The sequence below is a fragment of the Callorhinus ursinus genome, unplaced genomic scaffold (assembly GCF_003265705.2).
Source record: "Callorhinus ursinus isolate GAN/ISIS: 27379988/994484 unplaced genomic scaffold, GSC_fseal_2.0 scaffold25, whole genome shotgun sequence".
Classification (NCBI taxonomy): Eukaryota; Metazoa; Chordata; class Mammalia; order Carnivora; family Otariidae; genus Callorhinus; species Callorhinus ursinus.
The window spans coordinates 15,647,539-15,660,286 of NW_027397087.1; the positions used below are offsets into that span (position 1 = coordinate 15,647,539).

Sequence of the window (12,748 nt, forward strand, 5' to 3'; positions counted from 1 at the left end):
TTCTGCTAAGCATATTTTCCTTCCAAAGTGGTTCCACTCTTTTCTCTATATATGAATGAATATAATATTTGTTTGGAAATGGTCTCATTAAATTGGGAAATAAACATCCCATGTAAAAAGGTAAGGAACACTGTCTTAATCTGGACAAACTGTTTTCAGACAGTAAAAATGAAGTATCGGGGCAGAAATGACTAATTAGGATAGTTTTGAAAATGACACTGATCAGATGGAGCTCTACACAGCAAAACTGTATTGAATGACACTAATTTTCCTATTCCTCCTATGAAAATGAGTACCTTTTGTATCTACTTAACACAGGGAAGTACACTAAACCAACGAAGATGGTTTTTCTTTGTTTTGCTTTTATGTTAATAGTTTCGTCTATATCCTCAAATCTCCTTTCTTTCCCTCTTTCTCTTTCTCCCTCCTCCTCTCTTTCTAGTAGCTTCCAAAACTAATTGATGCAGATTCATTGAAAGTCAGTCTTATAAAGCCATTTGAACTAAAATTAAGAACATTTCAAAGCAAACTCAGTAGAGATTTATAATTATTACTTACGTAAGTGAAACTTTTAAGTGAAGCACATATTTATGTTCTTAAATTGACAAAGTGGCCAGAAATATTTAATGAGCAAAAATTTTTCATACTTTACACACATTCAGTGGCTTAAACTTTTCCAGAAATGTTTTATGTCTGTGAAAGAGAGTATCCCTTAATTCTGTTGGGGGATAAAATATGTGATGCTGATAATGAGTATTATGGGAAGTCAAAAAGGGATGAGAAATTATTCCATTGCTTTTGCATACCCTGAGCTCCTTGTGGCAACAAGTGAAGCAATGAAGGAGAGTTTCATGTGGTCCTTTGGCACTTCAAGGAAATTTTATAATGTGATTCTTTACGGAGCCTGTCTACTCAGGGGCCATCATTCACCCAGTTTTTTTGGCTCCTGCCACTTAATGGTCAATATGGAACTTATTCTCTGCTAGTGATAGAACGTGAGAAGTGGGCATAATGTCAGGTCTTTGGCAGTTTCCTTGAATTTAAGTGGAGGAAAACCAAAAACCCAAGAATGTGGCCAGTTTCACTCAGCGCTTTTGATTCAGTAGAGCACATTGTGCCGAGACTGTAGTGCGGAGTATTCCCAGAATGGTGGGTCCAACCTGCAGGGCAGAGGAAGCGCATATTGGGGGATAGGGTCCATGTGTTTGGTAGAACCAGGTTGTGGCAGGGCTGTCAGTGCTGCACTAAGGATCAACCAGGCTTGGTTCCAGAAGCAGTGGGCAGCTGCTTGATGTTGATAGCAAGGTATTAGACGTATTAACCTGGCAGCAGGAACTTTTGCCTTGGTGGAAGAGAACTGAGGATGAGATAAAAAGGGAGGGATACGAGAGAAGCTGTGACTGAGTCTAGTAAAGCGTCGGGTATGAAGCTCTCCATGATTGGGTGTCTCTCTTCCTTTCGCCATGAAGCTTTCCCTGGCTACCCTCCCCGCTCCTGTTATGTTAAATGTCCTTTTATATGCTCTTAACCACCTCCTGTATTTTTCCATGATAGCAGTTGATCACAACTAGATTAAGTTGTTCACTGTGTAATTCTCATTGAACACCTGTCTCCTCTGGTAGGCTGTGAGCTCCCTGTGGTCAGGAGCCGTGTGTGCTTACTCACTGTTTTGTGCCCTGGGCGTGGAGAGTGGTGGGCACTCAGCAAACACTCACTGCACGCAGGCATGTGTCAATGAAGGAAAACCGTTGAGTTGGTAAGCTGCAGTTTCAAGCTGACATGATGGGGTGGAAAGCATAGTGCTGCCACTGGTAGGTTTAGAGAAGGTTGGATGGAAGGTGACTGGATAGTGAGAGGCAGTGATGTTTTCCCATGGAGTTTTCTCCTACCTGGTTAGGAATACATCGAAGGCTCTCCCCTTGACCTTCACATGTAGCTCTGGGCTTGGGGGACGGCCCTCAGACGTATGTGTTTAGAGACAGTAGTCAAAACCAAAAGCTAAGTTCAGTTTGTTGAGGGAAAAAAATGTGGCAAGAAAAGACCAGAAGGCCAGGGGTTAGCCCTGGAAGGTGACTTCAGTTAGGAAATAGGTAATGAAAGGGGAAAAATGAGTCATGGAAGGAAATGGTGTAAGGACCAGAGAGGTGAGAGAGAAACCAGGAAAAATCAAGGCTACAGAAGCAATGAAACAGGGAATTGGAAGAAGGTAGGCCCTGAAGAGTGCCAGAAGCCACCGACTTGTTAGGGGCTAAAAGGACTGAGAAAACTCCAGTGGCTTTGGAAGTGGTTTGGGAGGCAAGGAAAAACCTTTGGGAGGCCCCATTCAATAGTGAGAGTGGCTGCAAAAAGGCCTAGACTATGGGCCACTGGTAGTTAGTGAAAGAGGGGGAGAAATGAAGAATAGCAGCTTTAGGATTAAGGATTTTAAGACAGCAGACATCTGTATATGTTTGAAAGCACGGAAAAAGGTGTCAGGTGGGTGAGAACTAGCTAGAGAGGCAGGAGAATGGGGAGAGGGAAGAAACTGGACCTTCACAGAAGTGCGTCTTCTAGGCCAGGCAAGGTGCTAGATATTTTTATTGTTATCTTATTGAATCTTCAAACAGTAGCTTGTAAAGTAGCCATTAAGTTTAAGTACGCCATTTTATATACTGGGAGTTTCGGGCCAGGGTAGGTGGTGACCTGTTTTAAGTAAGTGCAGGAGTCCAGGTATGCCTTCACCCCTGCTCTTTCCATTGTGCCCTGTGGGAGTTAGGCGTGGATGAGATCCAGAGCACCATGTTTGGGGATGCCAGGATGTGCTGAGGGTGCAGTGAGAACTATAGTCGATCCGTTCTGCACAGTTGTGCAGGTTTCTTCAGATTTATCCTGTAGCCTGCACACTGAGCCCAGACAGTGGGGATTACTAACGTCGGGGAAGGGCAACATCATACTGTTTTCATGATGGTTATGGAGTAGAACATGCACATGGAAGTCAGCAGCCATTATGGAATACTGGAGAGCAGCTCTATGTAGTTGGGAGGGGGTATGGGGGTAAGCAAAAAATAAAAAGTCTTCATGATAAAAACAACTTTGTATGATCACATCTATATCAAACTATATGTGTGTAGGTATGCAGAAAGTTTGCATAAATATATAATAGTATACTTATCAAAATAGTGGTTGGTGGTTATCTTGTCCATTGGAGTAATTACAGATGATTTATTTTACTTTGTATTTTTTTGTGCTCTGAGCTGGTTTGTGCTTTTTGAAATTTAAAAAAAATAAGCATGTGTGACTTATATTAACTGGAAACAAAAACAACATAGCCGCTTTTGTTGTGTGGAAAACAGCTTGTTGAATGAATTGTTGTTTTTAGAGGTAACTCGGAGAAGGGATTAGAAATTTTAGCCTTTGCTGACCAGATGAAGAGTAGACTTGGTACTTTTCCCGTTGCTTTTTTAATACTGCTAACTGCAGTGTGGAAGTCAAAGAGAGGTGGATTTTGAGAGTCAGCCTCCTGAGTTAGGGTCCGTATCTTAGCACTCTCCTAGCACATCCCCTTACTGGGAGCTCCCAGACTGAGGGCTTTTTCTGGCAGCTCTGAGTTTGCACCTGAGACAACCTGGAAATGCTTGGGAGCTGATATCCTTGGAAGTAGCCCTCAACAGATGATGGATGAGAGTTAGTGGTAAATATTCCAGCTTGCTTGCCCACAGGCAGGACACATCCAAGGTTTTTACACACAGGTTCCAGAGGGCCCAGCAGGCCCAACCTCACCTCTCCATGTCACTGCACCTTGCATTGGCTCCTGTTGCTGTCTTCCTTTCCACTCCTCTGCCGGCATCTTGGAATCATCCTTCCCCCTAAATCCTTGCCTCAGAGCCTGCTTCTGAGAGACACCAACCTGAGACAGGATCCTAGCACTATTTATCTGCCTTTTTCCATGTCTGTGGACAAAACACTTGTTGCGTGCTTTCTTGCCCACAGGGTACGGAACAGGTTCAGGAACCTCCCAGAAGTGGTATCTGATATGAATACTTAATATTTGCAGTGGTGAATGTCTTTTTTTTTTTAAGATTTTATTTATTTATTTGAGAGAGAGAGAATGAGAGAGAGAGAGAGCACATGAGAGGGGGGAGGGTCAGAGGGAGAAGCAGACTCCCCGCCGAGCAGGGAGCCCGATGTGGGACTCGATCCCGGGACTCCAGGATCATAACCTGAGCCGAAGGCAGTCGCTTAACCAACTGAGCCACCCCAGCGCCCGAAAGTGGTGAATGTTGACAAAGAACTGCTTTCTCTTATTTCCCCACCCTGCTACAAGTGAGGAACTTGTGGTGAAATGACCCATAGCCCTGACTCATAGTCCTGCTTCACAAATGTGAAGTAGGCCAATCACCAAGGCCTCAAGTGGCAAATTCCTTCATGAAGTTCTGTCTTTGAGTGACAGTGATCTTACCCACCCACTTCCCTCATCTGCAAGTCATCCTTCTGTTTCCTGAGCCAGATTTCAAAGGGCTTAAGCAGCTTTCCTATTTTACTCCCACCATGTAGTGCACTCTTATTCAGTGGCTCATGGCCGTGCAGCTGTCGGTGACGGCATGTGGTAGATTTCATCCTCCACTGAAATATAGACCAGTTGGCTTTGTGGCCCCTCCAGCTGGGGGCTAAGTGGACCCGACACAAACTGGGATATTGCTGGAGTGAATGTGAGCTTTTGTATGTTAGTGCCTCTGTCTGTGGAAGGAAAGCACACAGGGAGGCTGCCTCTGAAAAACAACCTTGTAGGCAGCAGGCATCCCTCCCAGACTTTCTCCTCACACATCCCAGGCCCAGTTTCCTTGGATCAAGTGCCTGAGGCACTGTGACTTGTTCAAGTGAGCCACGGGATGGAAACTTGAAGATTGTTGTTGACTAAAAGGTTCTGAGGAAGAGCCCACTCTCATCACTTGGGGCCAGTTCTTTGATGTTTTTCCTTCTTCTTCTTCTTTTTTTAGAGGGAACCCATCTATCAAAGTTTGTTTTTAAATCACTGGAATGTTCATGTCTAACACAAATCTTAGTTTGTGCTTAGAAATCCATTGGTAGGACTTGAATGGCAGTTTGAACTACTGTGAGCAGCACCACATAGATATTAGCCATTACTTACTGAGATTGTGACCTTGAGGAAGCCAGAAAGAGTTAGAGGACCAGGGTTCAATTTCCAGCTGCTGTTTCTTACTAGACTTGGGGCAAGTCATCTACTCTTACCTCTTAAATAGAGTAATAATACCCATCTCACAAGATTGGTGAAGTAAAAGAAATAAAAAGCATGTTTTAAATCATACAGCACTATACAGTTGTTAATTACTTCTGTTTGCTTCATTGCTTATTTCAGCTGGATTTGGATCTGTGTTTCAAGAAAGTATCATTCTAGGAGATTATCAACTTCAGCTCTTTTTCTGTATAAAATAAATATATTGCTTTATGTCTTTATAAGTTTTCTCAAATTATTTTTGGAATACATTAGAATATAGACCATGAATGAATGAATTAAATGAATGAGTGAATCTGTGGAGGTATCAGTCTAGCACTGCTTGTAAAAACTAAGTGTGCTAAGCAAAGTCAGAAGAAAGATCTTAGCTTTAGTCCTGGCTTTAAAAATGGTACCATGTTCTGTGAAATAATTGAACAGAAAAATATAATGCTTTTTCTCTTTTCCCAGTTCTGTCTTAAAATCATTAACTCCTTTCAAATGTATGAGCCAGAGTTTTAAAAAGAGGATTAATGAATATAAGAACTTCTGTTATTAAGATTCTTCAGAAATGAGTGGCCCTAACCAAAGTTCAATGGTCTTTTGGTAAGCCCTGCTTCCTGTCTAAAAGAAAGGAAAATCAAATCATCAGCATAATAGAAGAGTAAATCAGATGCACATTTCCTTGAAGACGAGTTTTCCCTTCTTTTGCTTGTTTCTTTTTGCTGTTTGTACTGTCTGCACCTGCCTCACACCCAGGGAATGCATTTTATAGACTTCAGGATGAGAGCTATCTTTGGTCACCTGCTCTGAAAGGCTCAGTCAGTGGTTTGGGGAGAATGAGAGAAACATATTCCAGATTGAGGTACCCACAAGTGGACCTGGTTACAAAGGTTTCGTTTGTACTTAACCCTCTCCATCAAACTGAGGGATGCCTCAAGACGCAGTTGGAAGCCAAACTCTTTTCTTGAGGGTGGAGAAACATACAGCTCTAGTTCTACCAGCAACCTAATGAAGTGGTTTTTCATAAGGTCACCAATGAGGTTTTCATTTAAAATCTGGGACTTTACTCCAAATGTCCAGATACTTAAATTCATTAGCCATTTTCAAAGAGGCATGTGGTAAACAGGAAGTGCTCTAATGAAATCAGGCATACAATGTCCACCTCAGGACCCAGGTCACATGAGAATTGGGTAGTTTTCTGTAGACTTTATAGAGAGCGGTGTATTAGGGATGAACTGAAGAGGGATAAAAGAACAAAATCATTCAAAGCAATAGCCCTGAGGGAAAGTGGTGACAGGGAAAAAAAAAAAATAGCGGGATATTAGGTTTTTTAAGGAAAAATGTTTAGCCTGTGAGTGTCACACAAGCATGTTTTAATTCCAAACATCTGAACCCAGTGTACATTTTCAAGCAATGATGGGAAATGTGGATAGGTTGAATGGAAAAAAGAAAACAGTTGAATTTGGCTAATTAAAATAGTACATATCAATTTCTGAAATGAAAGCTAACCATTATCTTGGTTTGAACTTGCAGCTCCTGGCTAAATACAGAGGCTTGCAGTGGGATGAAGTACTGCGACTAGAGGAGGTGCAGGCCAAACTTGGAGTCAGTCTGGAAGAAATGCTGTGGATCACAGAGGATGCCCTTCACCCTGAACCCTATAGCCCTGAGGAGGTCTGCAGGTGTCTGGAAATTAGCCTACAGGAGCTTCGAACCCAGATTTTGAGTCCAAACACTCAAGATGGTGAGTCTGCAAAAGAAAGTGAAAAACGTGGGTTGTTCCCCTACTCAGAGCTGGAAAGATTCCAGTTTCCCCATGAATTTTACTGATTTTGAAGCATACTTGAGGGTATTTGGAGAATGTGTATGTTTTGGCAAACTTAATTATCTAGATTCTGGGCTTCATTAAATTCACTGATTGATTCATCACAAAACACTTCCTGATCTGCTATATGTATTCTGGTGAGGCAAAGGTGGATAAAGCATGGCTCCTGCCCTCGAGAAGTTCCTATTTCAAGACATTTCTCTTTTTTTCCTCTGTGCATTTTTCTGATTATTATATGACGTACACAAAAAGGTCTAGGTTGGAGCAGTGCTTATAACTGCTGGGCCCCCTGCCCTGGAACACCAGATAGTTCACTGCTTAGCTTGAAACTTGTGTCTGTTTACCTCCTGCTTTCAAGCAATGTTGTTTTCACACTGGTAACATCAGATCCCTGAGATGAAGGTAAAGGGCGGAGATGCGCAATGGGGCCCTGGGGTGACTTCTCTTCTTAGAAGGAAAGGTTGTCTGTCTGTGGACAGTCGGCACTGGGGAGCAGGGACATCTAGCTAAGATCCAATTGCCTCTGGAGGTAGAGTTGGGTTGGGAGCTTGTGAAGGCCAGCTTCAGGGCCCCGTTTCAGTTCAGTGCATTGCCTAAGCTGCCTAAAGTGGGTGTTAACTTTCTGCTCAGTTTGGCCTAACTCTGTGCTGTCCTGGCTCCCTTTTGAGTCCATACATGCCCACTTGGACAGTGTTGTCTGGGCTGAACCATTCCACTTACCAATTGCATCTTGGTCTTGCCTCTGGACCTTTAATCCTAAACATCACTGCCCTTTTCCTCTTTTCTGAAATGCAGTTCCTATCTATCTTAAAAGCTCAATATAATTCTTATCTTTTCCATATCCTTCTCAATCCACAGTGTTCTCTTTCTCTGTAACCATGTTCCTTTTTTTCTGCATCTGCCCATCTTTCCAACCTCTCATTTTTTTTGTTTAGCATTTTAAAAAACAAGTTAACTTACCAGAAAACCTTGGAAAACACAAAAGATACTTTCCTTATCATAGTACATGCATTGCTGTTTATTTATATATTTAAGGTTTTTCCCCCAAAGAATATTGATTTCATTATTTTTATAAAAACGATGCATGCTTAATCTTACCCCTTCATCTAAAATAACTACCCTACTGGCCCACTTGCAATGCTTTCTATAATTTACTTATGTTTGTTTGTACTCAATAAATCTGTGTTGAATGAATGAATCCATTTTGTAATTCTGCCATCCTCAAAGGGTTTCTTCCTCTTTTGCTATTGGAATTAGTAAGTTAAAAAAAAAAAAAAAAACCACAACTAGGAACATAAATCAGTCTGTGGGGTTCTAGAATCTCCTAGATTAGTGTCACTTGATTTACTTTCTGAATCTAGGCATCTAACTTCCGCCAAATTTCCAGCTGAATTCTCTTGGCACTCAGCTTTCACTTTAGGGATCAAGATCCTATTGTATCCTTATTAAAAGGATTATTCACCACGACCAAGTGGGATTTATCCCTGGGCTGCTAGGCTGGTTCAACATCCGCAAATCAATCAACGGGATACAATACATTAACAAAAGAAAGAACAAGAATCTTATGATCCTCTCAATAGATGCAGAAAAAGCATTTGACAAAGTACAGCATCCTTTCTTGATCAAAACTCTTCAGAGTATAGGGATAGAGGGTACATACCTCAATATCATAAAAGCCATCTATGAAAAACCTACAGCGAATATCATTCTCAATGGGGAAAAGCTGAGAGCTTTCCCCCTAAGGTCAGGAACGCGGCAGGGATGTCAACTATCACCACTGCTATTCAACATAGTATTAGAAGTCCTAGCCACAGCAATCAGACAACAAAGAGAAATCAAAGGCATCCAAATCGGCAAAGAGGAAGTCAAACTCTCACTCTTTGCAGATGATATGATCCTGTATGTGGAAAACCCAAAAGACTCCACCCCAAAACTGCTAGAACTCATACAGGAATTCAGTCAAGTGGCAGGCTATAAAATCAATGCACAGAAATCAGTGGCATTCCTATACACCAACAACAAGACAGAAGAGAGACAAATCAGGGAGTCGATCCCATTTACAATTGCACCCAAAACCATAAGACACCTAGGAATAAATCTAACCAAAGAGGCAAAGGATCTGTATTCAGAAAACTATAAAATACTCATGAAAGAAATTGAGGAAGACACAAAGAAATGGAAAAACGTTCCATGCTCATGGATTGGGAGAACCAACATGGTGAAGATGTCAATGTTACCTAGAGCAATCTACACATTCAATGCAATCCCCATCAAAATACCATCCACTTTTTTCAAAGAAATGGAACAAATCATCCTAAAATTTGTATGGAACCAGAAGAGACCCCGAATAGCCAGAGGAATCTTGAAAAAGAAAAGCAAAGCTGGCGGCATCCCAATTCCGGACTTCCAGCTCTATTACAAAGCTGTCATCATCAAGACAGTATGGTACTGGCACAAAAACAGACACGTAGATCAGTGGAACAGAATCGAGAGCCCAGAAATGGACCCTCAACTCTATGGTCAACTAATCTTTGACAAAGCAGGAAAGAATGTCTCATGGCAAAAAGACAGTCTCTTCAACAAATGGTGTTGGGAAAATTGGACAGCCACATGCAGAAGAATGAAACTGGACCATTTCCTTACACCACACACAAAAGTAGACTCCAAATGGTTGAAAGACCTAAACGTGAGACAGGAGTCCATCTAAATCCTAAAGGAGAACACAGGTAGCAACCTCTTCGACCTCAGCCGCAGCAACTTCTTCCTAGAAACATTGCCAAAGGCAAGGGAAGCCAGGGCAAAAATGAACTATTGGGACTTCATCAAGATAAAAAGCTTTGGCACAGCAAAAGAAACAGTCCACAAAACCAAAAGACAACCGACAGAATGGGAGAAAATATTTGCAAATGACATATCAGATAAAGGGCTAGTATCCAAAATCTATAAAGAACTTATCAAACTCAACACCCAAAGAACAAATAATCCAATCAAGAAATGGGCAGAAGACATGAACAGACATTTTTCCAAAGAAGACATCCAAATGGCCAACAGGCACATGAAAAAGTGCTCAACATCGCTCGGCATCAGGGAAATCCAAATCAAAACCTCAATGAGATACCACCTCACACCCGTCAGAATGGCTAGAATTAACAAGTCAGGAAACGACAGATGTTGGCGGGGATGCAGAGAAAGGGGAACCCTCCTACACTGTTGGTGGGAATGCAAGCTGGTGCAACCACTCTGGAAAACAGTATGGAGGTTCCTCAAACAGTTGAAAGTAGAGCTACCATTCGATCCAGCAATTGCACTACTGGGTATTTACCACAAAGATACAAATGTAGGGATCCGAGGGGTACGTGCACCCCAATGTTTATAGCAGCAATGTCCACAATAACCAAACTGTGGAAAGAGCTAAGATGTCCATCGACAGATGAATGGATAAAGCAGAAGTGGTATATATACACAATGGAATATTATGCAGCCATCAAAAGGAATGAGATCTTCCCATTTGCAACGACGTGGATGGAACTGGAGGGTGTTATGCTGAGTGAAATAAGTCAATCAGAGAAAGACATGTATCATATGACCTCACTGATATGAGGAATTCTTAATCTCTGGAAACAAACTGAGTGTTGCTGGAGTGGTTGGGGGTGGGAGGGATGGGGTGGCTGGGTGATAGACATTGGGGAGGGTATGTGCTACGGTGAGCACTGTGAATTGTGTAAGACTGTTGAATCACAGATCTGTACTTCTGAAACAAAGAATGCAACATATTTTAAGAAAAAAGAAAAAGAAGAAGATAGCAGGAGAGGAAGAATGAAGGGGAGTAAGTCAGAGGGGGAGATGAACCATGAGAGATGATGGATTCTGAAAAACAAACTGAGGGTTCTAGAGGGGAGGAGGGTAGGGGGATGGGTTAGCCTGGTGATGGGTTATTAAAGAGGGCACATTCTGCATGGAGCACTGGGTGTTATGAACAAACAATGAATCATGGAACACTACATCAAAAACTAATGATGTAATATATGGTGATTAACATAACAATAAAAAATTTTAAAAAAAGATCCTATTGTATCCTTTCCTTGTTCCTTCTGAGTTTATGCTTTGGTTGGTCCGAGAACTTAAGCAAACGTTTCTCTTAACCCTTTAGAAGATGAGATTCTTACTAAATGTGGTGCTGCACTTAGATTATATGAGGGGACGCAGAGATGTCATATGCCCCCAGCAGAGGACTCTGGAGGGTGCTTCCGCCTTCAGTTCAGGTGCATACACTTTAACATACTTAGTGTTGACTACAACTAATTTTTCTCATCAGGGAGATCCATTCCTTTCTCAAAGTGGAATCCAATGTTCTCTTTCAGCCAAAGTTGCTTTCTTTATCTGGTTATGCGTGTGAATTGGGAGATGTGTACCGTGAGGTGACAGTGCAAGGAGAGATGTTTTACAATCAAACTATGGCTCGCAGGCTTTGCTAAGCCAGCCAGACTTCCAAAGGCTCATGTACACGTACAATTGTTGTTTTTCTTTCCAAATTTCTAATAGTTATATTTGGACATGCTCAGAGGCCATTAAAATTAAACACACAAAGGAAAATCCTCAAATCCTTTAAACGTTGTTTAGAATGGCTACAGTCCATCACTAGGAACTGGCTAGGAGTAATTTAAGTATTATTTGTCAGGCCTTGCCCACAGGTAGGAAGAGTCTAAGGGTGTGATATGATGTGTGGGTTTCTAGAGGCTCAGGGACCATGCTGATTTGAGGTGGGGGGTTGTCTCCTAAGGGGTGAACCAAGAGGGAAAAGATGAAGCTATGGTCAGAACCAGGGGAGGTGGGCGCATACGGCTGGCACGGGGGTGGCCCTGCTGCTCAGATGCACTGTGCTGGGCTGGAAAACGAATCTCATTGCTTAGATTAGTAATCGCCTGGGACCATATGCTGACAAAGTGCTGGCCAGTTGCCGACTAATTTGTTTGGATCCTGTGATTTCCAAAGTCATGAGCAATAATCAGGCTTTTGAGCAAGCACAGGGCACTGACATGGACTGCTCTTTAGGAAGACATCTAGAGTAAAAAAAACAACAAAAAACTTGTTATTTGCTTTATGGTTTACGTATTACTCTTCACTCACATGATGTAGTTGGAATCTCACAACAACTCTGGGTCACATGGTTATCTTCATTTCATAGGTGAAGAAAGTGAGGTCAGAGAGTTACAAGATTACAGTTACAGTGATATGTGTTATGTATTGACCAGTGACTATGCCACTGATGGGTAGGCTAGAGCTCAGAACCTTCCCCTTATCCCACAAGGCTAATAATGGCTCCTGAGCCACCCTGGAGCCACAAGAGCAGGAGAATTCTGGAATTTTCATTCATCCAGTCTCTTGTGTGAGACTGTTAAAAGAGCTAAAATGAAACAAATCCTGAAGGTACATTTTCAGGAGGAGTTGACCCCTGCAGTAGTCTTAAATACATTTGGCCATCTTGAACTGAGACAGGCCCAGAATGAATCTATGAACTTGACCACCTCTTCATATTCTGTACCTTTAAACCCTTGAGTTCCCCAGGTTTCTCGAGTTACTGTGATTTGGGCACGGCTGGCAGGAGAGGATGTAGTGTGGTAGAGAGTTAGATCAGCGAGACTAAACATTGACCTCTGTCAGATGCTCTGGTCCTCTTTGTTGAAGACGAGTGTTTTCCTCTCTCTAGG

At 42.1% G+C, this 12,748-nt stretch overlaps 1 protein-coding gene across 9 annotated transcripts in view; it reads left to right on the forward strand.

Moving 5' to 3' along the window:
* GALK2 (galactokinase 2) overlaps positions 1-12,748 on the forward strand; it is a 132,945-nt gene that overhangs the window by 83,548 nt on the left and 36,649 nt on the right. For all 9 annotated transcript variants that reach the window (XM_025883675.2, XM_025883674.2, XM_073876971.1 and 6 more), the window contains one exon: positions 6,749-6,959. In XM_025883675.2, coding sequence (XP_025739460.1) covers positions 6,749-6,959 — 211 coding nt within the window. The remainder of the gene's footprint in view (positions 1-6,748; positions 6,960-12,748) is intronic.